Genomic DNA, 27,461 nt, shown 5'->3' with positions numbered 1-27,461 from the left:
AAATTTACGCAATGCACATCATGATGTCGCCTCAATCTTGAGTTTCCCGACATCAACCTCATCAATATTGTCGTCATCATCATCGTCACCCTTCCCAACCAAACCCTGCTGCCACAACTCTTTGCCCGTCAACTTCTTCTCCTCTTTGACAATCCTCTTCTTCTTATCCTCAAGTTCCTTCTCCTCCTCCTTCCGCCTCTTCTCCTCTGCCATCTCCGCCCGAAACTTCTCCCTCCACGCCAAAAAGCTCTCCCGCGTAACCGCCTCACCCTGAAACTTTTTGTTCTCCTCCTCCTCCGCCTTGGCCGCCGCCATATCCGCCAGCGCCTGCTTGGCATTCTGGCGCTCCGTAATGAGGAGTTCGGCGCTGTCCTTGAGGACGGTGACGAGCGTGAAGACCATGGCCATGCCGAGGTTTTCCTCAATGGTTTCCGAGAGCGAGTCGAGGAGGCGCTGCTTGTCTTCTTGGATGTCGAGGTAGGGGTGCTTGGGGGCGTTGGGGGGTTGCGTTATGTCGAGGCGGGGGGCTTCGTCGGGGTAGTTGAGTGGGTAGGAGACATTGAGGATGATGGTTGCTGCGAGGTTCCTTTTGGTAAGCCTATATGTGGTGTTCAGGTATGTGAGTGCTTGCGCATACGTTGGTCATCTTCGCGCTCTTCGTCTTCGTGTCGGCCATCGTCGAGTTGGACGGCGACTCGGAACTCTGTCTCGGAAACGTCTGGAGGGTGTTGTTAGTATATTTACTTGGTGTACAGTGATGTTTTTTTTTTGCGCAACCAATCGTTGCGTACCTGTGATTTCGTCTGCGAAGATTGACTCGAGGACTTCGCGTTCCTCTTTTTGCTCTTCGACACCCATGACGAATTAAGTATGTGTGTAGACTGCGAGAGTGCCAACGCCGGGCGACACTTGCAAGTTGACGCTGAGGCTTGCGGCTTGGTGGGGCGGCATGCCCGCTCTTTTCCCCCACGTCACTAGCCCCGACTGCCCGATGTTCGAGAAATAATTTTTGGGTCGGACTGCCGACTTGCAACAATTTCACACACCTCGACACCGAAACAAAGGTCTTGTAAAAATGGCGAAGACGAAGCCAGCGGACCGCAAGGGAAAGAAGAGCGCAAAGTCTAGCGTGAAATCTGGCGCATCGAAACCAAAAGTTTCGGCTGAAGATCTCTTAATCCAGGCGGCTACTTTTCTCCAAACATCACAGCCAGAGGAAGCGCTCATCGCCGCACAAAAAGCACTGAACTTGGTTCAGCCTGGCAACTCGAAGCCTTCGGCCGCCGCGCTGCCCGCATTGAACCTCCTCGGCGAAATCAACGTAGAGTTGGGCGACCCAGATTCTGCGCGTGAAGCATTCCAAGCCGCCATTATCATCGATCCCGAAGGCGCACACGATGGAGCAGAGAAATTTCTATGGATGGCACAATTAAACGAAGAGGGTGGGGCAGAGAGTGTACGGTGGTTTGAAAAGGGCATTGAAGTGCTCAAGAGGGAAATTGGTGGGCTGGAAGGCAAGATGGCGAAGAACAACGAGGTGGCAGAGTTGGTGGAGGAGAAGAGACAGAAGATTGCAAACTCGCTGTGTGGTATTGCTGAAGTCTACATGACGGATTTGTCGTGGGAGGAAGACGCAGAAGCAAGATGCGACGCCGCAGTCACCGAAGCACTTCTTTTTGCACCAGAGAATCCGGAGCCTCTGCAGACACTGGCGTCCATCCGAATTTCGCAATTGAAGCCCGATGAGGCAAGATCCGCACTAAGACGAAGCATGGAGCTGTGGAAGGACCTGGACCCGGACGACGCCAAGGTTCCCGACTATTCTCTTCGCATTAGTCTGTCTCGTTTGTTGATGGAGGCAGAAATGGAAGACGAGGCGATTGAGGTTCTGGAGCGGTTAGTGGGAGAGAATGACAGCAGTGTTGAGGCGTGGTATCTGGGCGGCTGGTGCTTGCATTTGCTGGCGGGAAAGCAAAAAGCCAAGGGAGAGGAAAAGGTCACGACATCACTGTTGCGTGCTAGTCGCGACTGGCTGGGGAATTGTCTCAAACTTTACGCTATGCTAGAGTATGAGGATGAGCGATTGAAGGAACATGCCGATGAGCTCTTGAGAGAACTGAACGATGTACTCGGTCCTTCTACCGGCGCTGAGGAGGAAGAGGATGAATGGGAAGAGGACGACGGTGACGAGGACGAGGACATGGACGAGACATGAAGTTTTGGTAGACCATGAGGAGATGCGATGCACAAGAGCCAGTGACTATGGACAATGGCTATGGACAGTGGTTATGGTTATGGTGAGGGCTGGACGCGACCGTTCATCGCAGTTCGCCACACGATGGACACCACGGCGGAGGCGTTCCATTCCCGGGACGGAGTATTTTTAAGTTAGGCCGAGGATAAGCTGACACGGCGGGCATGTGTTCTAGGCGCTTTTTTTCTCTTTGGATATACCCCACCCGCAGTAGGGGAGCAAGGAGGGTGAAAAGTATGGTCATGTACCAGTACGTATGTAGACCAAGCTTGGGCGTCAGCATCCAGGGCCTTGGTGTGCCTTGGTCCCTGCAGGCAGGAAGCGGCAGACGATCAGGGTAGCTGTCAGTGTAGCGACGACAGGATGAAATTCACAGATAGACGAAAGCAGACTGCATTGCTTCTTCTTGGGGCTCGACGCGCCCGACCAGCGGGCGTGGGTGTGGGCGGCATGGGCCGGACGTGGGCCAGAGGAGCTCTGGATTCGCTGGTTAGGGTAAAAGGGCAGCGCATGTGTGCAGAGCTGGGGCAAAGGCGCAAAAAGGCAAGGGGCCCCATTGGCGATGGCGCTTGTCGTTGTAACACCAAGCAGCGATCGAGGCGATGAGACATGGCCAGCGCTTGGCAACGAGCAGAAGGTTGCCGGAACCGCGCGAGCGCCACGGATAGTCAATAATGCTCGTCGCGACCACCCCTCAATGTCCCCACGAAGAGAACGACTGAAGCCGCGCCATCGCCCTCTGTCTGCTGCTGTGCATGTCCACGCCCTCTGCTCGCTGCCTCGCAATCCTTCCTGGTCCTGGTCTTGCTCCCTCGTGCCGCGCCCCATCCCCGACCGATGAACGGGGCGCTCGCACCTCGCACCCTTCCACAGCTGAGTGAGGCCTCGCCGTCGTCGACTTCCAGCCCGGGCATGCCCTTTGCGAGGCCCCGCGAACCCGAATGATCTGGTATCTCCTCTATCCGCTGCGTGGGTGAGTAGTAACCTGCGTCCCCCGTCCAGCCCATCCATCTAGTACACACGCGTCCGAGGCCATGCCATGCTAAATGCCTGTCTCGCAGTACGACTGAGCCACCACGCCTATCCACATCGCACCCCATCCGCCGCGCATTCCAGGCCCATGGCACCGCCACTGCCCGCCATTGGCTGCTCTCCATCTTCGTGACCATTATCATCTCCGTCCTCCTCTGCTACCAGGCTGTCTTCCAGGCGGACAGTTCCGCCGCTGCCGGTCTCCGCAATCTGCCCAAGCATGTCTGGACTTCCACCACCCAGATCGAGGGAGAGCGCATCCCCGATGTGATTGTGCGCCAGGTCTGGGTCCATGGCGACTATATGAAGGCCATCGAACTGCCCGTGCTGCACCAGGCTCTGTATGTTCAGGAAGCCCTTATCAGCGGCGGCTTCAACAAAGATGCCGACGACGATGCAAATGCCCTCCGAAACACCCTCGCCAGCACCACTGCAGGCTGCATGACTGCCGGACCCGAGGAAAAATGGACGTGGCATTCGCCCTTGATGTACTGGAACTGTTCTCGAAGCGCCCTAGATGAGGATGGCGACTTACTCGGCACCATCAACGCACATACACGCATGCGCACGCCCCGTAACATCACACTGCGACCCAGCACGGTTTTTGCCGGAAAATCCTTCTCCAACACCAAACTTCGTGCTGCCGATGCATTGGTCATTACACTTTTCGATCAGAACAATTCAAGATTAGGGGCTACATGGGATGCGAGAGCACGCACTCTGGCCGAGGAAATATCCCCAGATTGGACCGTATTCCCCAACGATGGCCAGGTTACCCGCAGCCGACTATTCGAGTTTAGATTCAGGCCCATGACTCTGAATGACGACCTATTTTTGGCGGCTTCCTATCTTATTACCGCAGTCTACGTGATAACGAGAATGAGGCAGTTGCGAGCAGTCAAAAGCTGGTTTGGCTTGCTCATCACCATCTGTATGAAGGTAGGCGGTTTCCGCACTACTGTTTTTCTCTGCTAACCCCCTAACTAGATGGGCGTGTGTGTAATCGCTAGTTTTACCCTTTGTACATATCTTGGAATCGATTTGGCGCGGATACCCCGGCCATGGTTTCCCGTAGTAGTTTTTTGTTTCGGTCTTGGAAATATGTATGTTCAAGAGTGGCGGGGGTGCAATAGCAATTACTGACTGACTGCCAGATTTCGTTTGATTAATGTTGTACTGGAAACACCGCCGGAGATGCCTCCTCACCAGCGCATCGGCAATGCACTCGGTGAGGTGGGTCATCTGTCTGTTGCCATTGCATTTCAAAACCTCGCACTATTGTACTTCTGCTCCCGGCTCGTCACGCCCTGGGTCGCCGACTTTTGCGTTTTTGCGGCCGTCACGCTCGTATTCGACCTCGTTTTTCATTTGACCTTCTTTATTGCTGTTCTCAGCGTTGATGTACAGAGGATGGAACTCTCCGACTCTCTGGATCGCATTAATCTCAGCCAAAGCACCAAGAACAAACAGGCCGAACGTCAATCCTGGCTTGGTGCTCTGAGACAGGGCACGCTGCCTCTGAGCACCCGCTTCGCAGGGACTGTAGCTATCTTCTCTGTCATTCTTGCCGTCAATTGGCATTTCTTCGATAGCGGTGACAAACCGCTGTCCTTCAACACGCTTCGGCAAAGTTTCATTTCCAGAAGGCGGAAACGTTCCATCGACACAAGCTGGAGTCAGCCGCCAATCAACCAAGCTAGGACCCCCGCTGATTGGCTTCGGCTCCAAGACCACAATACGGCTCGAGAATTGTTTGGTTTCATCAAACCTGGAGCCCAAACATTTGTAGCTCGCATATACAACCCCATTCTGGTCGTCTCCAAGGGAGCACAAGGACGTGACCGGCCGCAACCACCCTCGTCCCTCGTAGAGGGGCTTCGCCGCTTTGCACATGGACATGCTTTCCCAGCAGCTTTGATTACTGTTACACTCGTTGCCATTGTAGCCTTGTTTATGAATTACCTTCTCTGGACAGGCCTCCCAATTGGTGCAGAGGAAAATGATGATGTAGAAACAGAGTTTTCAGTAAAGACATTGCCAACGCCACAAAACTTGGATGTTGTCCAGTTGGCTGGTTGTCCAAAAGGCCATCTTGCAAGTGTATCGCTGGATAGGAGTACTGCGATATGGCTACATGGCCGCGGGGGCTACCTGCATACTACCTTGCAGACGGCGTCGATGAAGCCAAGACTCTGGCCCATCTATGCTACCGCTATCGACGACGGCGGAAGCATGCTAGCGATATGCGGGCAAACTGGACAAATTGGTCTATGGGATATCCCTGCATCGCGATTTCTTATGTTCCCGCTAATCGACATTCGGGGACAGGCGCCAATACGCTTCAGTTTTGTTACGCTAAAAACGCGGACGGATGCAGAGAGGCTATACCTCATCATCGTCAGCCCAGATGGACACTTGACGAAGCTGGAAGCACGCACAGGCATCCACCACACCAGACGTATTGCCACCAGTTCAATCGTGTGCAGCTCAATCTACACCTCGGAAAAAGGGGATACTAGCTTGGTCTTTGTGACCAAGGCTGGTGAAGTGCACATACTGTCACTCAAGCAGGAGGACAACTACACGTCAGAAGTGGTTGCAGGTCTGGATCCAGGCCCACCCCCTGGTAGCAATCCTGCAAAGATACGGTGTATATACGCTGTTCCCAGCCTCGGGGTCATGTTTGCGCTTCGCGATGAAGAGGCGGAGATTTTTGACTTTTCCAGCCGCGCGCTGGTTCACGCATTCCAAATTGGCCATGTGCGTCCACATTCGTTCAGAGTGCTCCACTCTGTACGACGCGTGTGTCAATGTGGAGCCCCTGCGGTCAACTCACTCTCTGTGGCATATGCAGAGCACAGTGCAAACCACATGGTGATGCAGACCTTCAGTCTGGACGATAAGACGACTTCACAGATGTGCCTTGGAAAGCCGCTAGACCGGGAAAAGCACAAGTGTCGTGGTCTTGAGCGCGCAAAGGAAGCGGTCTACTCTGTCGAACCCGCTGGGGTGTGGGAGTCGACCGAAGCGCAGAGTGTGATTGGAATCAGAAGACGCGCACAATTGGCTACGCCATCGTCGACTCATTCAGGCGCAGAAGAGAACTACCCAGGTGTTGATGCAGTGGCACTTACGTCTGCATTGAAGCAGCGTGCTCAACGTCAGGGTCACGTGAACCTGTCAAGACTCGGGGATGGAGCGTCGACCAAGATAGACCCGATGGATAACTCGTTTGAAGATTCTGACGCATGGGAGGTTTGGACACTGTCAACAGCGGGCGACTTCCGCTCAAGACCCTTGATACCCGATGATACGGATGATGTAGCGACAGAGTCGTATGAAGATGAGTTGTTCGTGGCAGCACCTGGTCCGATTGTCAAGCTAGGCAAGCGCAGTATTGCAGTGGGATTCGGCAATACAGTCAAGGTGGTTACGTTGGGAAAAGAGTCTTTTGATGGCCTGACGAGTGTACAGAGCGGTGCCATGGACATTGGCCTTGGCTCATACAAGTGGAGAGCGCGGAAGGCAAGTGGAAGAAAGGTGCAATGACACATCGGGACTGACGGGACTCTGGGCTCTTGAGGCAGGAATGATGGTGTTTATGTTATGGATATACCCTACATGCGCATTGAGCGCGGCGTTTTAGATGGCAAGTTACTTGAAATAATGAATGGACAAGATACATATGTATGTTTCTCCTCGATGCAGAAGGTGGTTTCCTATCTACCAATCGGGGCCATCAAAGGCTCCCACTGGCGAGATGGCGAGTGACAGGCCCCGCAGTCGACGTGTACAAGGGCATGGGTGGGTGGGTTGCATGCTAAGGTTTGAATGGATGTAGGTGTAGGCAGCGGTGCAAGACGGATGATGACAGACGTCATGGTGGCTGTTGAGCCAGGAACAGGCACATGTGCATGGTGCGCCAAAGCAGCGGGAATGTAATCCGTCCTCACCACGTCAGCCCACACAGTCGCCAAAACCAGTGACATCAGTATCAACAATTACTTTTAAAAAAGAAGGGTAGGATAAACAGTAGAAAGACATACAAATCCCTTAGTCTCGGGGTACAAGTGGGGACGGAATATGGAGTTGTGGATTCCAGCTGGTGTGGCGCTAGGAGACAGGGTCTCGGGAGTTGTGGCGCTGGTTTGCGGGGCTACAGGGGCAGGAAAGAGCGCCCACGCGACTTCCCAGAGCGGCACCGCCTAGCGATTGACCGCACTTGACTTTACCTGCCTTTCCTTACCGTGACGCCCTCGTCTTTGCTCTTCATTCCTTTTTCGCCGCCCAGCACGCTCCCCTTCTGTTACCTCCCACATCTGAATTACCAGGTAAGCCTGCCTACAACCCTGTACAGTCGCTGTCTTCCATCCCCTGCCGCCCTGGCTTCTTCACATGCAATTAACGCCGCTGGCGTATGTCAAGCCTGCACTGCGCATACAAGACTGACGATGCACCAGAACCACCGTCGCCATGAGTAAATCTCAGTCGCCCTACGATTCCCTGCGCAACATTCCGCAGTACTACGATTACGCGGATTCGCACAACTCGGCCCTCGCCCTTATCCTCGCTCTCCGCCCAGAGTGGAAAGACTCAAAGGACACAATTGAGTTTGTCAGGTTCACAGATGGAATCACAAACACGGTATGCACACGTACACACATGCAATTGCTCGTGGGCATGCTCTCGCGACCGCCCCTGCTGCCCCTTTACGTGCGCACGGCTAAGACTACGGTGTAGCTTCTCAAGGCGGTGAACAAGCTACCCGGCCTATCAAAGACGGAAGTCGAAGACGACGCCATCCTGCTGCGCGCATATGGCAAGGACACTGACGTCCTCATAGACCGCGAGAGTAAGTGCATGTCGGTACCATGCTGTACAGCGCTAAAACAAGGTTCTAGAGGAAGCTCGCTCTCATTCGCTGCTTGCCCGCCATAATCTCGCCCCGGCTCTCTACGCCCGGTTTGAAAATGGTCTCCTATACAAGTTCATTCAAGGCACCGTGTGTACGCCTGCCGACCTGCGTCGGCCAGAAGTATGGCGAGGAGTAGCTCAGAGGTTGGGAGAATGGCATGCCACATTACCTATTTCGAGTATTAGCAGCATATGTCCTGCGCCTGCCCAACTCACTTCGCAAAACAACAAGCGTGAGTCTCTGGTTGCCATGGCCACACTCACACCAGGCAAGCCCATTCCGAATCTGTGGACTACTATGCAGAAATGGATCCTTGCCTTGCCGACCAACACAACTGCCCAGTCGGAGAGGAAAGATGAGCTGATGCAGGAACTCGAAAGTCTGATGCAGATACTTGGTGACACGCCAGGAATCGGTGGCTCCAATCCGTTTGTCTTCGCCCATTGCGACCTCCTCTCAGGCAACGTGATCATCGAGCCCTCGCCGTCTTCCGCCTCAGCCTCTCGTCGGTCCAGTGTATCTAGTTGCTCCGACGAGCCTGAGACGGCAGCCTGTGTTTCCTTTATCGACTACGAGTATGCTACGCCTGCACCTGCTTCATTTGACATTGCAAACCACTTTGCCGAATGGGGTGGTTTTGACTGCGACTACAACGCCATGCCCACACGCACCATCCGTCGCGCCTTTCTCCGCGAGTATCTGCGCAGCTTCAGTACTCATCAAAACAAGTCATACAACGAGTCTGAGCTTGATCAGTTGTTTGAACAGGTTGACTTGTTCCGTGGTGTCCCCGGTTTCTATTGGGGTATTTGGGCATTGATCCAAGCACAAATCTCGCTCATCGACTTTGACTATGCTAGCTATGCTGAGATTCGACTAGGCGAGTACTTTGCGTGGAAGAAGGCTTACAATGGAGGGAAAGAAGAGAAGAATGAGCGTATGATGCTCAGGGAGAAGGTTTGGGCTCAGGAAGAGTAGATTGTATTCGTCTTCCCGACGACAAAAGGAGGAGGGAAAACAACAACGAGGTATTGTTGGTTAAAGGATAGAAGGACCGGAACACTCATCATGGGACTGAATCATCATGGGAGGGCGCTGGAGTCGCTCGTCATCTTTCTCTCTCTTTTTTCTCTTCTTTTCCCCTCATCTCTGATAGAGCACTTACCTTGGTCTTTTCGTTCAAACGTTACGCTCCCGATCTTATTTAGTATTTATTTAATGTCAAAAGAGGGAGGATGGATGGAAGAGAGAAGAGCAACTCATAATATCATCCCTAGATTCATGTTTTCTACAACAAGAAGTTCGTCTATTCCATGTTAATACCGATGACAGACCATGTCGGGCGTTGATATTACCAAAGGCAAGGGGTCTGTCTGTTTGCATACATTTTCGACCCTTGTGACTTCTTCCAATTAGTTTTAGATGAACGAGGCAAGATAGGATATGAAAGGGAGAAAGAAAACTAATAAAGTCACATAGAAAGTGCGAGTTGCTTATGAAGATGCAATAATATTCTTCTCATATATATCCGAGAATGACTAGTAGCTAGAGAAGAAAAAAAAAGCCCAGAAATATACAATCAAAAAACCCAACCTAGATACAAAACCTCGAGATGGGTATATATATAAACCAAGCCGTAAACTTTTTAATTCCCGTCTTCTCCCTTCATTTCCCATTGCTGTAAAAGAAAAGGCCATTTCCCATAACTTCTATTCCTTCAAAAGAGAGAATAACCTAGAATCCTTCTTCGAAGAAGAAATGTAGTCCAAAAAAGAGGCATTAACGTCGTTAAAATAGCCGAAAACTCAAAAGACGAGAGAAGAGGAAAAGAAATACTTTTTTCCGTTCTCTTACGCTTCAACGGCAAAAAAAGATTATTCCGCGGCAACAAGCCAATCGACATCACCAAGCCCCATGTTCCCCGCATTGCCCGAATCAAACGTCACATCGTCAAAATTATGCGATTCACCCACGGCTTCCATGTTGAGTAGCTTGTCAAAATCGCCGTCGTCAAACTCGTTGTTGAGGGGTAGGCTTGAAAAGAGCATCTCGTCGTCTTGGTGGTGGTTGATGATTGAGAAGGCGCTGAGATCGAAGGCGCTCCACTTGTTCATGTCCGCCATGTCGTTGTGGCTGTGATGGTGAGAGTGTGATAGGCCGGCTGTGGCGGTCACTATGGGGCTCTCTTGCGAGATCGTGATGCTGGACATGTGCTCGTGGTCCGAATCCGGGGGTGTGGAGGCGAGGAAGGTTTCGAGGCGGCGGGCGACCTCTTCGTCGGTTACATTTGGTTCGTTGTTGTGTTTTTCCAGGGCGTGCATGTTTGTGGTGCCGTGGTCAGGAGGTGGTGTGAGAGTTGAGGGGCGGACGGTTTGTGATGTTGCTGATGTGATGGTTGTCGATGCTTCGTTGACGAGATCTAGTCGTCGGCCGGCGTCTACGAGTTCTTCGACTGTCCTTGCTGGCGCGCTCTTGGCTACGGGTGAAGTTTGGGCGGCTACGGGCGCAACGTGAATGCCTGCTTTCCGGATTGCAGCCTCGAGGAAGGCCACAGAGTAGTCGGCAGCGGCATAGACATCCCGCAGTTGGCCCATGACGGCCATACACTGGCAAAAGCCTCGTAGGGAAGATCGTCGTGTTTCCTCTTCTGGCGCCTTGATGTCAAGCAAGTGGATGATAATGGCCGGAAGGAGAACGGTGACACCGGTTGTTGGCAGATACCTGACGAGACCACCTTGTTCAAGCCGCTGAGCAATCGATGTAATTGCTGAAGCTGCGCGGCGAACATTGCGGCGTGAAACATCAAGAAGCTCGGGTTCGACGTTGCTCTTTGTTGGAGCGCTCGCTGGACCACCTTGTGAGTTTGGTAGAACCTGGGGCCGATGCAGCGCGGACAATGTAGTGAAAAAGACCATGTGCAGCAGTGATCGTGCAAGATCGATAGCTGGAACGCCGCTTGGTTTGTCCGTATACTTTGCCTCTTCAGGCAGTTCCGTTACCCATCTCTGAAGATCCTCATCACATGCTTTGACTTCACTGGTCTCAGGATCCAGCTTCTTGGGAAGCAACATCATGGTTGTACGGTCGTTTTGGAGGCCCTGGTTGTTGTTGAGCACGCAGTATTGCTTGGACAAAACATGCGAGATGCACAAACACAGCCTGGCCTTTTCAATACACAGGATGGCCAACTGCCGTTGCACATCCACATCTCTGGCAATACGACAATCCGCTGGAAGGCATGTAACATCCTCTGGCAGAGGTGAAAGCTCGAAATCGTCCAGAGTAAGCATTGGCACATCAAAGTCCTCGGTCTTTATCCTTGTAGGTCTGCGCATACCGAGCGCAATAAGCCGATCTCGCATGTAAGTTGACCACCATATTCGCTTCCAGAGCTTGACGCGCTTGCTATCAAGGTTGGTGTTATCAGGGTTTCGGTGTAAGCCAATAGTGTGGGCAATAGACGTTGCAACGCCCATCCAATGCCAGGTATCTTTCTGGTCATCAGGAGTCTCATAGTAGTACGTCAGCAATAGCAGTGCCTGGACCAGCGAAACGCGGTCGGATTCGTAATCAAAGTCATAGAGAATCTGTCACATGGTTAGCTTAGGGCTCAATCTCACCAAGTTTGCAGTAGCCAAATTAACACTATCTGGCACGGGGTCGGAAAGTCGGTGCATGGGCATGCCGTCCGATAGTTGCGGACCGATTGGGCTGCTGTAACACGCCAAGCCGCCTGGTGAAAGAAGGGGTTCTGAACTTACCCTAGTCTTCTGGAAAAAGTCCTTGCGGGCATCCTTGCGAGAAGTATAGCCCGCAGCGCGCAGGTGTTCCATATCAACAAATGCTGATCCTGCAAACATGACCGCTTGAAACAAGATCAAACTGACTTTGCCCTTGCGTTCGTCTCGGCCGTCTACCATGATAAGGAAGTCGTGGAGGTCCAATAATGGCATATATGGATGAACAAATTCCACGTAGGCGCGCAGCATCTCGCTACGCAGGGCTCCCCTAGGCACGTTCAGGGCACCCTTCTTCTCCAGATACGAAATCTCATCAGGCCCGATTTTAGACGGAAGAGGCTTGATGAATCTTGGAAGTTCGCCAGGCGCAGGCTTCTGCGGTAGGCTTCCGAAAAATGGAGCTCGAGGCTCATTTGAAAAAGGCGAAAAAGGCAGATTTGGTAGGTTGTTGATTTGCGAGGTAATTGAAAGCCGGCGCCGCATATCCGACATGGACGCAGAGGAATTGACACGATGGCCATGGCTTTGGTCTGGGATATGCGTCAGTGCTGTGCAAACAAGGTTGTCATAGGTCCCACAAACATATCGAGTGAGGAACGTGCTCGTCTCGTCTTGATTCCGCCTCATGTGACGCCCGCGATGTGGCTGAGTTTAGTCCCTGGGAACCGTCTAGAGCGTCACGCGACGCAATTTTGCGAGTGACATTTCCTGAAGAGGTGGTGCTTTCTGTGCCTTGGTCGTCGTCTTTGCTCCATTTCCTATTCGCGGAGTCAGCACGGCGTGCACAGGTCAGAAATGGCGTAGCGGCAGTTGTTGGTTGCACGCGACTGTTGCACAGGCTGAACATGCCATATGCGGCTAGACTAGTGGTAGCGACACCTCAGCCGACTTTGCATGCCGGTGCTCACTACGACATTGCATATCGGAGCCGACGATCTCTAACTGCCGCGCAGGTCGCATCCGGTGGGAAATTTGGAAATACTGCATTGAAACAAAATGTGACACTGACTTTTTGCGCCTGCTCTCCGATACAATGCATTCGACTTCATCTAGTCTGCAGTTTGTGCAGGGAGCGCCATGCTCTGTGACATTGCATCGCACCTTGCGAGCTCGACAACATTGACAAGCCTTGGAAGCCCTCCTCTTGACCGAACGACCGATTGTGTGACCATCGAGGCCTGCCTGGGTAGCTTTGCGTTTTGGTGCGTGGATATCACTGTGATGGTCGGATGGCGACGCCGAATAGTCAGACATGGTTGCGGAGTGCTTGTCGTCTGGTATATGTATTGCAGGACACGGAAGTATCTGGGGAAAGAAAAAAAGAAAACGTCAAGAAAAGTCCGATCACGCGTGAGGGGTGTCGGGGGCAGGCAAAGATTATAAAGTCGTATTTGGCAAGTGGATTACACTGCCAGGGCTAAGCCGTGTGCTTGGACTCACAGACAAGCGGCGCTTCACCTGGTACGATTTGTCCCTCATGACGCCGCCTCCGTCCCCACTGGGGATCGTTAGCTGGTACCCCAGTCCCCCAGATGCGGATGGCCGGCGCTTTATCCTTGGCGATTTAGGGTGTCGACGCTGGGGTCGGAAGCCATCGGGACAAAGACCACTCTTGGGACAGAATGCGTTTGGCAACGTCAGCTGCAAGTGCAAGCCCCAATCCTGAGGTTCGAGCAAAAAAAAAATACTGCGGTTCATGTTCGCATGCAAAGCCGAGCGTGTGCTTGGTGCCACGCCCTATGACCTGCGGCTTGTGAACGCCAAGTGTTAATTTCTCACTCCCTCATGTCAACGTGCAGAGCATCCGTCCCATGCTTAAGCCGACTGCATTCGACACGCCGACCGCATTTGACAACACGTGTCGAGTTAGGGTAAAAAGGTGGGGTGTGTCTGGTGTCGTTAAGGCACGAATAGTCGCGCAACAGACGAGGACCGATGCGGGATCATCGTGGTAGGGAGCGGAAATGAACATCCAAGGGTCGGCGGCATTGGTCTACCCAGGGCAGACTACCATGACCAAGCCAGACAGCTCTGGATTCCATAGCCGGCGTGCTAGCCGTCTCGGGCGCACGTGAGTTGCATAATAGGCGTCTAAGCAGCGCTGCGCCTTTTTGCCATTTGCTCGCCCAGGTCCATTCCCCCGATGCTGACCCCAATAAAAATCCTGCATTGTGGATGTTAGCGGGCACGGTGTCTACTTTACACGTACTCTGCTCCTTTATTTGTCTCGAGGGAGCTGACCGCTCCCAGCGACATTCTGGAGCCGACTGTCGCGTAGTTAGTGTATGTGCGTGATGCAAAGAAAAAAAGGTGGCCGCTGATGACGTGAAAGCGGAGGCTAGAATACGGTGGGCGGCCTTGATGCAGTCCATCGGGGTTCGGAGCAGAGGCTCATGCTTCTTTGTCCAGCAGCTGGGGGCGCGGTTGGACGAACAGGAATGGACGAACGAGTGGAGGATGATCGCAAGCCGCCTCCTGAGACGAGAAATTGCGGGGAGCGCCTTTCCTTCTCGGGGAAGTCTCGGGCGACGCCAACCCGTTGAACAGAAACCCCTTCCATCCTTCCAGATTGCTCCTAGTCGTTTCCCGCTCCGGCACATGCTGCTGCACCTCCTGCATATATATTTTTTTTCTCATTCGTGATATCGGCGATGTTCCTCCACAGCCTGCTGTCCGAATTATGCATCCTCTGCGGCCCATTCCGAGATACCTGGGACTACCCTGAGACTGAGCGAAATTATCCATGAACAAAGACACACGACAGTAATACCCTGATGAATCGTCCAGCCTGACACGAGCGATCAAGCCCCCGTCTGGTCTCAACACGCTTGGGTTAATAGGCTATGTGATTTGACCTACAGGGTATCCGGGTACTAAACGTGGTCTGGTCTTTCGAGCGCCACGAACGTGGCCGACCGAGAGCTCGGCCGACGACGGTATCACAGCCTGTCCCTAGTCGTGTGTAGAGGTCGCACAAGGCACGAGTAGTAGCCCTTCATCGACACGGCACTATTGCGCAACTCGTATTTATGTGACACACAGTGCATTGCCCATGGCACCCACATGCCTGCAACATAACACAATGACCAGGATACTTGCGTTGGGTACGGTGAGCGGTCGAGCGCTGGATCTTGGAACGGATTTGCGGATCCAACCCCCAGCTCCGACTCCGCCTGCGCTCTTGTCCGATCGAAGAAAGGCCGGTATACGACAATAAACTTCACAAATCAAGATTCCAGGCCTCACACCTATCGGTACTTTCACAGTAATGCTGTGGGGTTGACCAGGTGCCCCACACACACCTCGATAAGAGCCGGACTTCAGGTGCTGACGTAGTCACGGAAAAGTGCTGCACCCGCTATCCGTGGCCTTCGGAAACACGGGAGAGTCAAACACAAAGTGTGGGGTTGTGATTATGTATTGAAGTAGGCTACAAAATATGACTGCTACTATTACTACATCTCCTATAGCTTTGATGTACCCTGCGGCCTCTCCAAAGCCTTCGTTTTGGCTTGGAAATTCTTCACCAGTTGTCGGATACCAAGATCCAGCATAACATCCTCAGACCCACCCGGGATTCTAACACCTGGAACCTCGCGGTATATTCCTATCGTTCATGTTAATCATTTCCCGAGTGATTCAGAGTTGATATCCACTTACTCTCAACCAATTCTCCCTGTCCCGACTTGGTGTAGCCATTTCCTCCAAAGAGCAGCTGTGCCGTTTGTGCACACTCATTCAGAACGATACCGCTTTGCGCCTTGACCATGGCTGTCAAGCCTCCCAGTTCGATATCCGCCTTCGCTTTAGGCAAATGTACCATTTGGTAAACGAAGCTTTCCACCCATGTCCATTGGGATTCCAGCAAAGCACCAGCTTTAGCAAGGCGGTGTCGAACCACGGCTTGATTGATCAGCGGCTGGCCAAAAGCTTCACGCTTGATCACGTATTCCATCGCTGCGGCAAGAGCGACACGAGCTTGACGAGTTGCACCAATGGCAATGGAGAGTCGCTCATGGTTGAAGTTGGTCATTCTGTAAGCCATGCAGTCAGCCGTAGAACACACACAATGCCACAATGTCACAGTGTCATGCTTACATGTACTTCATGCCCATTCCTTCCTCCCCAATGAGATTTTCTACGGGCACTTTAACGTCATCGAGCTCGATAAATGTCGTGCCCCCGGTAACCTGCCCTCCAACCTTGAGTCTGCGCATGGTTACTCCCGGATAGCCTTTCAGAGGCACAACCAGCATCGACAATCCTGTTGGTCCTGGCCCACCAGTTCTCACGGCCATGGAGCAGTAATCAGACCAAACACCATTTGTAATCCACTTCTTGGAGCCATTGACAATGTAGTGTTTTCCATCAGGTGTCTTTATAGCCGTTGTGGTGATGTTTGCGACGTCTGATCCAGCCTCGGGCTCGGTAATCGCAATGCAAGTCCGCTTCTTGCCCGTCAAGAGTTCTGGTAGGAAGCGCTCTTGTAGCTGTTTATTGCCGAATTTATAGAGAGGTGGTACGCCAAACGACATGCCCGTTGTGACAGAGCCTGGGGGTCCTCCGAGACCAGATCGTGCCATCTAGCATTTCCGTTAGCTATGCTCAAGGGCACCTCTTTAGAAACAGGTCGCTCTTTTTGTACCTCATCAGCGTAGATCATGGTGTGAATATAGTCCCATTCCTCGACCTTGACCACGCCAAGAATATCATGAATCCCCAGCTTCTTCAGCCACTCCACCGGCAGAGGCGCGGGAAGCGTAGGGATCAACATATTCGCCTTCGCAAACGTCTCAAAGACATGTTCCGGCACCGTCTCAGCCGTATCCCATTCCAGCGCCTTCTCAATCATATTCTTCTGCACAAACGCGCGACACGCCTTTTGCCATCTCAGATGCGTCTCCTTGTAGTATGGAGACGGAAGCCCAACAATGTACGGCGGCTCAGAAAAGGGGACAAACGCAGTGGCGGACATGGTGCCGGGTTGATTGGAGGCGAAATTCAAGCTGAAAGTTGGGTCGTTAATGTAAATGACAGGCTGTCTCCCGTGTGCATGTTGGTCGCGTTGCGTCGTTTACAAACGACGCGTGCTTATGCGTTAGGAGAGCGGGGAGAGTCTGGGGTAGCTTCGGATGAGCCGAGGTTCCCCAGAATCTGACACAGCTTGTGCGAGGGCATGAACCGACGACGAATCAGCGTTGCATAGCCTACCCCTCACCATTGCAGATGTAAGAGATAAGAACGATGTTAAGGGGGGTGTTCACTTATAATTTTAGATTACCATGCTGAGCTACTGTGTGTCTTCGGTACCCATACCCGGCCTGTGGGACAGCCCTACCGAGCTGCCGTGACAACCCTGTCCTTGCCATGGCCCTCGCATGTGATTGTTGGTCTGAATCAACCAAGGCTCAAATGTCATTGATTTTGTTCTCGCAACTATATCCACATACAGATTACTCACCAAGAAATAGGCGGACTTATCGCTTGTTCACGTGCTTGATAGAGACAATTGTGTAGATACAATCAAATAACATATGCATACGGAGAATTTGAGTTATACAACGATAACTATGTATCGGCGTGAATATCCATGAAAGTGGAGATAGGTTGAACGGAAATTTGTACAGGAGTAAATTTTTATAGACTACATCTCTGGTGGACTACAGTACAGGGGCATGTGGTGGACTACAGTACAGATGTATGTGCTACCATGACCGTAGCTGCTGGAATGAACATTCTGCTCACTCATTCACAAGATGACAGTACTAAAGCCCACTTACTTAGTAATTAAGCCTCGGGGTGAAGGGGTTAGATCCTTTGGTGTTTAGGAAGCGACCATATCGGGTCAACCTCCTACGCGAGGGGTGAATGATGGAAAACTCCTAATCTTCCTCAATCTCGCCTTCCTCGCTTCCGCTACGGAGAGCGCGATCTTCTTCTTCCTTCTTGGATGACGGTTCAGGAGCGGGGGTCTTGGACTTGCGGTCCGCACCACGGGGAGAGTAGCGTGCACGCTGAGAAAAGTTAGTCATTTCCTATAAAATGTAACACTGCTTGTTTACATACCTTGGTCTCTCGATCGCGCCTACTAGAACTTTCTTCGCTGTCGCGACGGCGTCGGGTCGAGGAAGTGCGGCCACCGCTGTCGCCGTAGTCGAGCAGACTAACAGTCGCCTCACGAGGGTCGGCTCTGCTAACGTAAGATCGTTCACGCTCCACTTCACGCTCGCGGCGCTCACGACCATAGTGATCTCCAAGAGAGCCTCGACGAGAGCGCTCATACCGATCATCATCTCGGCGGTCACGACGTGGAACAGGAGACAGGCCCGTGCTGTCGCTGTTTCTATAGCGCGCCTCTCTGTCTTGCACTGCTCGTCGACGCTCTGCAGCGTACGGGTCATGTTCAGGTGAGCGAGTGCGCGTACGATGACGGCGGTGAGATTCAGAATGTCCGCTGCGATACTCACGATCTCGATCACGTCTATCCCTGTCACGGTCGCGATCATCGCGCCTGCTCCTATCCCGACGATCATTCTCCTTGTCCTTCAATCGGGAGATGTACTTATCGAACGCCAATTCGCGTAGTGTATCTGATTTCAGTGCGCGGTATTCGTCTGTCTTCTCAACACGGGGACGTACCGCTTCCCAGTCGTCTGATACCGACACTGGTGGATCAAGGTGCTTGATAACAGAGCGAAGCTTGTCTACGGCGTAGCGTTCGTTGGACTCCTCGTCTCGTCGTTCTTCTTCCTCGCGTTTCTTCACTTTGTTGAGGACGTAGTTGTAGATGCTGTGCATGGACTGTTCGTCAATATCAGCTGTGCGAGGATCTTTTCGCATGACAGTTAGGAATTCTTCCACAGGAGTCGATGTGGTAACCTCAAATCGTTGTTGCTAGGGCTACAGTTAGCGGTGGGTTGCATGTCGGTGTAAAGCTAGACTTACCTCTAGTACATCCAAGGCCCGTCGGCGTAGGGTACGGAACTTGCTCTCTTCTTCTTCGAGAGCATCGCGGAACAGATCAAGAGGGGACGATCCGCTTTGTCCAAGCATGGCTGTGTAACGGGCATCCTCTTGGACCAGCTCATGAATGTCTTTCCATTTACTGCCAGCACGTAGCGCGCCTTTGTGCCTGAGTTCATCAAGTAGGTCTATGAACGCATCGCGGTTCTTGCGCTCGATACGGCGCTTGATGCGTCGCTCGGCCTGAACTCGATCGTTGTGCTCGCGCTGGAGCTGTCTGATGTGCTTCTCAAACTGATCGAGGACATCTAGGCGAGTCAAAGTCTTGAACTTTTCACTCTTGAACTCTTCGTTGCGCTCCAGCTTCTCCTCAGCCGTGTGCCAGCGAGTAAAGGGCTCCAGATCCAGTGCCTGTAGCAGACCCATGACTTGGTCGAGGGCGGATTCTCTGCTCGCTTCCTCTTCTTCCTCATGCGCCTTTTTGAGAGAGATGATGTATTCCTCGAACAGGGTCCTTCGCTCATTGTCGTCCTTGGCAGAGCGGAAAATGGTCTCTTCTTCGATAATGGGAAGAGCAGTCTTCCAGCGGGTGTAGTATTTGATCTCCGGGTGCGAACGCAGCATCGCAGTGAAATCAGAGCGCAGCTTGGCTTGGCGATCCTGCTCCTTGAGCTTTTCCTGGGCGCGCAAATCTTCGCAATACTTCCGGAAAGCCTCCTCGCGCTTCTCGGGCTCTGGTATGGCACGCCAGTTGGGGTCATGAATACCAGCACGCACAGCCTGCTGCCACGACCAGTCAGGCTGAACCTTGATCTGCTTGAGCACCTTGATGAAAGCAGCCTCGGCCTCTTGGGGCGTGGAAAACTGAAGCTCAGTGCCTGCCGTGAAACTGATGTTGGGTCGATCGCCAACGAAGCCAGACTCGCGATCCCGGTCTCTATCGTCGCGACGGTCGTGGCGATCGGGGCGGTACTCGTCGCGTTCGGGGCGTCTGTTCTCGTACGACTGCGCATTCGAGGGTGGTCCCCCCGCCCAGCCAGAGGGACCAACTGGGGGAGGTCGCTGAGGTGGCAGGCTCTGCCTCATCTGGTCGATTTTCTGCTGAACAACATCAGGAACAGTCCACGTTGTCTGCTTAGTCTCAATATGCGCAAAGTATCGCTTTCCGTCTGCCCAGTGGGCTGCCCAGCCGGTGCCAGGGAGTGCGCGCTATTCACATAGTTAGCTATCAACCGAATAAGGAGTCCGTGGGATAAATTCCACCTCAACATCGTCTTTCAACTCGTCAGGCTTCTCCCACGTAGTGAGCTTCGTGATCGTGTTATAGTAGTATTCCCTGCCATCTGGAGTTTTAGCAGTTGTCCAAGTGGAGCCAGGCGGCGCCATTGGAGGCGGAAATCCGTTCATTGCGGTGAGACTGCAGCGAGAGGTGATGGAGTATCGCGCGTGTGCGTGTCGTCGAGCTGAGTTGCGAAGAAGCTGTGGAAACAACTTATTGGTGCACGGACCTTATGGCCCGCACGGATCTTGTGGCTAGCGCGGGTTACTGGGACCCCTAGCTCAGGCACCGGATTCACGTGCCCTCTCTGCTATTCACTCGACGTAGCCATGGCTGCAGATACGGCCGAAGCGCAGCCGCGCCAAAGCCTCGAGTTCGTCGAGAGCTCTGTTCTGGAAGCAGTTGTTCCTGCAAAGTCTGAAATCGACATCAAAACCGCCATCGAGTTTTGGGATGGTGCGGGACATGATGATGGGTCCATTCTACCTTTCCTAGAGCAGCGACAGGTGCTTCTCCTCGGTATGTCTCGCCAGTTTACCATCCAATGCATGTCTCTTACTCATGCATAGGCTTTTAGATGAACTACTAGCTGTATATGTCGTCTTTCGAACACCACTGTTGGAAGATTCTACCCTCAAGGGATATCTTGAAAGATTGGTGGTCAATGTGGAAGCATTCGCCTTCAGCACTGCTCCCCCACCTGAGCAAGACCCCAAATCAGGAACCCTAAAGGAACTCATATATTCTGGTACCATCAAGCCTTCAGACGAGCCTAGCATTGTGTGTCACGGTGAAGGTGGTAATGCTCATACCTTTGTCATCTGGAAGGTTGATATCTTCATTGGTAAGGTCTGCAGATTACGAAGTATTCGCAGTATCTAATTTCAAGTAGCCCGTCCTCAGGGCAGATTTCACAAGCCCGCAGTTTACTTCCAACCCACGGCCTCCTTTAAGCCTGCAGAAAACCCCAAAGATGATGCTCTGGAAGATGATTATCTCCCAAGCCGCGTGCCCACACCACTGAATTTACTTCAGTCATTCGAGAACGACCCAGCTCTGGTCGGTGTCCACCCCCGGCTTTCGGCCATGCGCATCAGCAAAGTCACGCCGAGTGCTCCTGTTGCAAGGGAAATGGTCCGCCCTATCCGGAATGGCCAAAAGCCTATATTCAGGGTGCTCCCACCGCTCATATGGAGAGTAAGATATTCAAGACTCCATGCGTCAGTGAATGATCTATCTTTGATCGCTTCCCTGGACCTAGAAGTTGCCCAGTTCGCTACATATGACGTTAGAATCAAGAATGTTAAGCTGGCATTACATGGCGGCAAAACCAAAGAGCTGAGCACGGAACAAGACGCAACAGTTAGCCATAAGCCTGGCGACCAACTGACATATCTGTACAAGATTATGCTAGATCTTTCCCCTGATGGAACCCCATCACTTGGAACTAAGGGTCACTATCTAATACTCAACGTTGAGGCCAATGTCACCATGTCCAGCGATTGCCGACCGGACATTGCAATTGAATGGAAAACACCCGTCGATTTTGCATCTGAACAAGCATCTGGCCATGCCAAGGCTTTTCACCGTCCCACCAGCTCTATGAGTCAAGCGACAAACGCATCTAATCCAGATGCTCTTGTCGGGTCTGATTCTCAAGATCAGCACGGGCATGCACTCTCGAGTAACGAGGTGAATGTCACACTTACGATTTCTGGGCCACCCAGCATTCAAGTTGGCGAGATCTTTACGTGGGACGTATTCATTGTCAACCGATCCGATAAAATGCGAAGGCTAGCAATCTTGGTCATTGTAAAGCGACCAAGAGATGGTGAGAAGAAGCACAGATCACATCCATCCACATCATCTGTAGGCGGTCCTCGTGTAGAAAAAAGGGAGCTACTTGCAACAGCCGTCACGGACGAGAATGTCGTTTATGCCAAGCAGAAGAGTACAAGGACAGAGACGGCAGATTTGATCTGTTTGACGACGGACATACGCGTAGGGTAAGTAAATGTAACCTGACTGGCTGCGGACCGAGGATACTAATTGCACACAGACAACTTTCGCCTGGGTCTTGCTATACGGCTGATATCAAGTTGCTCGCGCTCACTGCGGGTGTATTGTCGGTCGAGTCCATACGGGTGGTGGATCTGGTCACCAACGAAGCTGTAGACATCCGCGACTTGCCCAGTATCGTTGCTGTGGCACCATGAATTTGTTCTAGAAGCCATTATACCCTGATCGTCTTTCCAAACATTATTGAAGATTGAATGCATTTTGGATTTGCGCTCGTCTTGAATGCATGTCTGTAGCAGCCCATGATGCTACTTGTGAAGTTGGTGAGTGCCAGGATCACTTTCCCCTCTCAGCAGGTGAGCCGAGATATCCGGTACTGTATCGGGCCATACCATGAAACCTTGTGTGAATAGACGGTGAGGCATCAGACATACATAGGTATTGAATAGAAGTTTGTAGAACGAGCCCGCATCCGCTCGGAACTGGGCTGGTTCCAGTTGATGCCTGTCCCTTGGTCTATGAAAGCCGTCATTGGTCGCGGCGCGTGAAACTCTCCGCCACTGCACCATGATCATTCGTGCATCAACCCCAGGCAAGCTGCGCCTTCTACCCCCTCATACTGGTAGACTGCTCCTCTGCTCACAAAAGCATCCTTATCCGCCTACAGCCTTCGCAACCTGTGCCATACAGCCTTGAGAGATAGAAGAGGGCCACTTATCGCTGCACACGGACCTTCGGCTGCGTTTCAGCAACGTCATCGGGCGCCATCTGCGAGCAACGCTACACCTAGAGCTTTTTCACAGGACCCAGCACTTACCATGAACAGCACCAGGCACAGACTGCTTTACCAGCTAAACAGTCGCTGGATCTACGGAAAGATTGTGAGCGACACTGCCGACAACCGCCTGACCATCTACTGACAGCGACCAGCCGCTGCTCCATTCGGTTGTCTTTCTTTTGCAAATGGCTGCCGTGAGTCTGCTCACGCGCAAGTACAACCAGTACTATGCAGCGCGACCAGTCCTCACCACAATGATCACCAACGCCGTATGTGCCCTCCTCCGCTCCCCGTAAGACTTGCGCGCATCGCGAGCCCCATGTCGCACACAGTCCCCCCTTCCGAACCATGCGATCGCTGCATCAATTTCGACGTCAATCTCGAATACATCTACAAGAAGTACACAAAGCAAGAACTGACAGTGATACCAGGTGTTGGGTGGTATTGCGGACACGGTGGCGCAGACCCTGACTGCTGTGCGAGAGCGCGCCGTTCGCAAGAAGGGCGGCCCAGGCAAGGACGACTTCCTGGCGATTGAGATTCACGACCTCGACAAGCGCAATCCATTCAACGAGAACGATCTCATTCCCGACTCGAAGAAACTGCCGCCGCCTTTTGATTTCGAGCGCACCACCAGGTTCATGTCGTACGGTTTCCTCATGTCGCCCATCCAGCACAGGTGGTTCAGGTTCCTGTCCGCCACATTCCCCGTCACAAAGACTGCTACATGGATGCCGGCATTGAAGCGCGTGGCTTTTGACCAATTCCTGTTTGCCCCAGCTGGTCTGGCTGCATTCTTTACCTTTATGACAATTGCCGAGGGCGGCGGTAAGCGAGCCGTGCAGCGTAAGTTCCAGGATGTCTATGTGCCTGCGCTCAAGGCCAACTACATGGTCTGGCCAGCAGTGCAAATCATCAACTTCCGTGTCATGCCCATTCAATACCAAATTGTAAGTTGCCCGGCCTCGAAAAACTTAGGCGAGACTAACTCTCTGCCAGCCTTTTGTATCCAGTGTGGGTATTGCCTGGACTGCCTACCTTTCCTTGACCAACTCCGCCGAAGACGCCTAAGTCTCTCCCACTATACAAACAGACTTTCCTTGTACAACTATCATGGATACACGTAAGCTGGATCATGACGATCTCGATTTGCTGCCCTTGACCTTTTTGTGCGTCTCTACAATTGAATGGGCATTTGCGCGGCGTTGGGTCTGTCGACCTTTTGTTCAGAGGAACTAAGATTTGTGTATACAACTGTCAACTAGATGAGAATGAAATGCTTTTTCTATTTTATTATGTTGTTGGTTTAACATGAGGGCATTTCGTAATGACTTTGTTCAGTTTGAAACATTGATGACACTGGGGACCGTCGATGTACCATCGGAGAGCGAAAGGAAATGCTAGGAGCTGCAAGCTCTTGTAGCTACTGCTCTCCGAAACCAGCCGTCACTCTCGGCCGCGGGGGAGGGGGGCTTCACTCGCGCATCCTGCGCAGTACAAGGGCAGCTAAAACATTTTACTTTAGCTAATGAGGCTTGGTTTTAGTCACGCCGGTTTTCTTTTTGTGGTTCGATAAGGAGCAAGAAGCTTTGCATGCAGGAGAGGAACTTGTGGACTGACTGCCCCGCTGCGACCACCCCCACCAAGCTTAGCAACATACTACAACCTAGACCAAACACCACCCCTTTCTCTCCTTCTTCTTCCTTAATCCACATCTTCTCCTGTAAGTGAGCCCTTAAAACAATACAAACTACCAATTGCGCCCAAATTCAGACAGCTTAAGAGCAAGAGCTTCACTGACGCGCCATCACAGTACACCCCCTACACACGTCATGTCTCTCTCCAACAAGCTATCGATCGCCGACGTCGATCTCAAGGACAAGCGCGTCCTGATTCGAGTAAGTGAATCTTATGATACTTTGTACAATTCAGAGGTCACATCTAACCATGACAATCTCTAGGTCGACTTCAACGTCCCTCTGGACGCCGACAAGAAGATCACCAACAACCAGCGCATAGTCGGCGCACTTCCCACAATCAAGCACGCCATCGACAATGGCGCCAAAGCTGTCATCCTCATGTCCCACCTTGGCCGACCAGACGGAAAGCCAAACGCAAAATACAGCCTCAAGCCGGTTGTTGCCGAGCTGGAGAAGCTCCTTGGCAAGAGCGTCACCTTCACCGACGACTGCGTTGGCAAGTCGGTCGAGGATACCGTCAACAGCGCTAGCGGTGGCCAAGTCATCCTACTAGAGAACCTACGCTTCCACGCCGAGGAGGAGGGTAGCTACAAGGACGATGATGGCAAGAAGCAAAAGGTAGACAAGAGCAAGGTCGACGAGTTCAGGAAGGGCTTGACTGCTCTGGGTGACGTCTACATCAGTGAGTAATACAATGAGCGCGTTGGTGAAAACACAAAGCTAATCATTCATAGACGACGCTTTCGGTACTGCTCACCGCGCGCACAGCTCCATGGTCGGTGTCGACCTTCCACAAAAGGCCTCTGGCTTCCTTGTCAAGAAGGAGCTTGATTACTTCGCAAAAGCTCTCGAGGAGCCCAAGCGACCTTTCCTCGCCATCCTCGGTGGTGCAAAGGTCTCCGACAAGATCCAATTGATCGACAACCTGCTTGGCAAGGTCAATAGCCTGATCATCTGCGGAGGCATGTCCTTCACCTTCAAGAAGACTCTTGAGGGCGTCAAGATTGGTGACAGCTTGTTCGATGAGGCTGGCAGCAAGACCGTCAAGGACCTTGTCGAGAAGGCGAAGAAGAACAACGTCAAGATTGTGCTCCCCGTCGACTACATCACTGCTGATAAGTTTGACAAGGACGCCAAAACTGGCTACGCCGAGGACAAGGACGGCATCCCGGATGGTTGGATGGGTCTCGACTGTGGAGAGAAGTCGATCAAGCTTTACAAGGAGGCCATCGATGAGGCGCAGACCATCCTCTGGAACGGTCCTGCTGGTGTGTTCGAGTTCGACAAGTTCGCCGCTGGTACCAAGGCGACACTCGACGCCGCTGTTGACGCTGCACAGAGCGGCAAGATTGTCATCATCGGTGGTGGTGACACAGCTACTGTGGCGGCCAAGTACGGTGTAGAAGACAAGCTCTCCCACGTCTCAACCGGAGGCGGCGCGTCGCTTGAGCTGCTCGAGGGTAAGGATCTGCCCGGTGTCTCTGCCCTGTCAAGTAAGTAAAACAGTCACTCAAAGAGGTGAACGGTGGCTCAAGAACAGGGAAGGTATATCTTCGAAGTTATGATAATGTAGCTATATAGCTCTTTGTGGTTTCAATATTGATGAACCATGCTTCGATTGTAGTCTTTTGTTTGTAGCTTCAGACACGCTGTGATGCCGTTTGTGATATGCCCTGGCCGCTTAGACCGTGTCGTACTGCACCCTCTATTGACCACCATCGCGGCTTCCCGGTGAAATGCTATCGTGTCGTAACATCGTGGTGGTGTGTTCATCATTTGCCCAGCTTCTTCAGCTCCTCCCTGCATGTTGTCAGCTTTGGCACTACGCAATACCAAACATAGACCTCTTACCTCAGCTGCACGGCAAAGTCATCGTTCGTGTCATCATCATCCCAGCTCTCCTCCCACAGGTGTGTGTTGCCGTTGGGGATCTGTGTCTCCTCTTCTGTCCAGTCTGGCCCTACCGTCAGCTAATCCTATAGCCAACTCATCTTGCTGCCCTACCTTCGACGGGAAAGTCCTCAAACTCGTCATCCTCCTCGAGTTGTGTCGCAGGCTTCTTCTCCGGTGCCAGCGGTTGCTCGCCGTTCTTCGAGTCGTTGGTCACGGCCTTCTTCATATCGTTGCTTCCTTGCGCTGAGCCGGACATCGTGCTAGATTTGTGTAGTGCGATTGATGCTGCAAGATAATCTCGTAGTATCTGGACCGATGGGTAGGGATGCGTTGGTGTTTGTGCTTCCGTAGGCTTGGTAGTAGTCGCGGCTCTAGCATCGGTGGCGGCGGCGGAGGCGGGCAACTTACCCGCAGATCTAACAATCACGTGACGCTCATTGGCAACCCCGGTTCGCGTTTCGCGGGTGGGGTTTTAACTTTCCAGCTGTACCCGCTGCTTGGCTTTCCCAGGTACAATATGTCTGCCTAGAGGAACTAAATCCTTTTTTCTTAGGCTGCCCATTGCTATGTTTGTAAGACTTGGGTGTAAGCATGCGTGGGCTTGCGGACGAAAATGTACCTATCTGACCGCCCGCCGCAGAGCATGACGTACTGCGTTTAGCTCCGACGCATTAGGCGCATTTGTCTGGATGGCTTACTAGGTTAATGCATACATAGATACCCGCTCATCGCGTTTGCTGGGGCTATCCCGCTGTCTGCGGGCCCTTGTAATATACTATACTTTCTCTCTTTCTCTCCTCCCCCAGCTTTTGCTCCGTTTTCCCTTTCCTCAACTTCTTTGCTGGCGAGGCTTCGATCTTCTTTCCCCCGCCTACCAGACTTTCTTTT

General features: G+C 52.5%; 10 protein-coding genes across 10 annotated transcripts; 4 read left to right on the top strand and 6 right to left on the bottom strand.

Moving 5' to 3' along the window:
• Window positions 1-18: 18 nt before the first annotated feature.
• COCCADRAFT_1522 (uncharacterized protein) lies at window positions 19-858 on the bottom strand (the record flags this gene model as incomplete). Its single annotated transcript, XM_007709831.1, has 3 exons — window positions 19-575; window positions 638-718; window positions 792-858. 3 exons carry the CDS (start codon window positions 856-858, stop codon window positions 19-21), a joined length of 705 nt encoding a protein of 234 aa, XP_007708021.1.
• Window positions 859-1,075: 217 nt separating this feature from the next.
• COCCADRAFT_33185 (uncharacterized protein) lies at window positions 1,076-6,835 on the top strand (the record flags this gene model as incomplete). Its single annotated transcript, XM_007709880.1, has 5 exons — window positions 1,076-2,183; window positions 3,128-3,131; window positions 3,316-4,225; window positions 4,274-4,389; window positions 4,441-6,835. 5 exons carry the CDS (start codon window positions 1,076-1,078, stop codon window positions 6,833-6,835), a joined length of 4,533 nt encoding a protein of 1,510 aa, XP_007708070.1.
• Window positions 6,836-7,759: 924 nt separating this feature from the next.
• On the top strand, window positions 7,760-9,179 carry COCCADRAFT_1519 (uncharacterized protein; the record flags this gene model as incomplete). Its single annotated transcript, XM_007709830.1, has 3 exons — window positions 7,760-7,930; window positions 8,027-8,138; window positions 8,188-9,179. 3 exons carry the CDS (start codon window positions 7,760-7,762, stop codon window positions 9,177-9,179), a joined length of 1,275 nt encoding a protein of 424 aa, XP_007708020.1.
• Window positions 9,180-10,075: 896 nt separating this feature from the next.
• COCCADRAFT_22830 (uncharacterized protein) lies at window positions 10,076-13,195 on the bottom strand (the record flags this gene model as incomplete). Its single annotated transcript, XM_007709848.1, has 4 exons — window positions 10,076-11,788; window positions 11,822-12,471; window positions 12,524-12,799; window positions 12,850-13,195. 4 exons carry the CDS (start codon window positions 13,193-13,195, stop codon window positions 10,076-10,078), a joined length of 2,985 nt encoding a protein of 994 aa, XP_007708038.1.
• A 1,137-nt stretch (window positions 13,196-14,332) lies between these two features.
• On the bottom strand, window positions 14,333-14,560 carry COCCADRAFT_85082 (uncharacterized protein; the record flags this gene model as incomplete). The annotated part of the gene is made up of 1 exon (XM_007709926.1): window positions 14,333-14,560. One exon carries the CDS (start codon window positions 14,558-14,560, stop codon window positions 14,333-14,335), a length of 228 nt encoding a protein of 75 aa, XP_007708116.1.
• An 845-nt stretch (window positions 14,561-15,405) lies between these two features.
• Window positions 15,406-16,916, bottom strand: COCCADRAFT_1517 (uncharacterized protein; the record flags this gene model as incomplete). Its single annotated transcript, XM_007709829.1, has 4 exons — window positions 15,406-15,548; window positions 15,602-15,975; window positions 16,040-16,524; window positions 16,587-16,916. 4 exons carry the CDS (start codon window positions 16,914-16,916, stop codon window positions 15,406-15,408), a joined length of 1,332 nt encoding a protein of 443 aa, XP_007708019.1.
• Window positions 16,917-17,823: 907 nt separating this feature from the next.
• Window positions 17,824-20,311, bottom strand: COCCADRAFT_33180 (uncharacterized protein; the record flags this gene model as incomplete). Its single annotated transcript, XM_007709879.1, has 4 exons — window positions 17,824-17,955; window positions 18,008-18,835; window positions 18,887-20,113; window positions 20,168-20,311. 4 exons carry the CDS (start codon window positions 20,309-20,311, stop codon window positions 17,824-17,826), a joined length of 2,331 nt encoding a protein of 776 aa, XP_007708069.1.
• Window positions 20,312-20,512: 201 nt separating this feature from the next.
• Window positions 20,513-24,051, top strand: COCCADRAFT_33179 (uncharacterized protein; the record flags this gene model as incomplete). Its single annotated transcript, XM_007709878.1, has 7 exons — window positions 20,513-20,702; window positions 20,809-21,027; window positions 21,076-22,189; window positions 23,029-23,083; window positions 23,133-23,249; window positions 23,412-23,930; window positions 23,980-24,051. The coding sequence occupies 7 exons, from the start codon at window positions 20,513-20,515 to the stop codon at window positions 24,049-24,051; spliced, it is 2,286 nt and encodes a 761-aa protein (XP_007708068.1).
• Window positions 24,052-24,812: 761 nt separating this feature from the next.
• Window positions 24,813-26,181, top strand: COCCADRAFT_85015 (uncharacterized protein; the record flags this gene model as incomplete). Its single annotated transcript, XM_007709925.1, has 3 exons — window positions 24,813-24,878; window positions 24,942-25,362; window positions 25,415-26,181. 3 exons carry the CDS (start codon window positions 24,813-24,815, stop codon window positions 26,179-26,181), a joined length of 1,254 nt encoding a protein of 417 aa, XP_007708115.1.
• A 271-nt stretch (window positions 26,182-26,452) lies between these two features.
• Window positions 26,453-26,829, bottom strand: COCCADRAFT_33177 (uncharacterized protein; the record flags this gene model as incomplete). Its single annotated transcript, XM_007709877.1, has 3 exons — window positions 26,453-26,480; window positions 26,532-26,640; window positions 26,685-26,829. The coding sequence occupies 3 exons, from the start codon at window positions 26,827-26,829 to the stop codon at window positions 26,453-26,455; spliced, it is 282 nt and encodes a 93-aa protein (XP_007708067.1).
• Window positions 26,830-27,461: the final 632 nt, after the last annotated feature.

The sequence above is a fragment of the Bipolaris zeicola genome (assembly GCF_000523435.1).
Source record: "Bipolaris zeicola 26-R-13 unplaced genomic scaffold scaffold_12, whole genome shotgun sequence".
NCBI lineage: Eukaryota > Fungi > Ascomycota > Dothideomycetes > Pleosporales > Pleosporaceae > Bipolaris > Bipolaris zeicola.
This window is presented reverse-complemented; position numbering and strand designations above follow the sequence as displayed.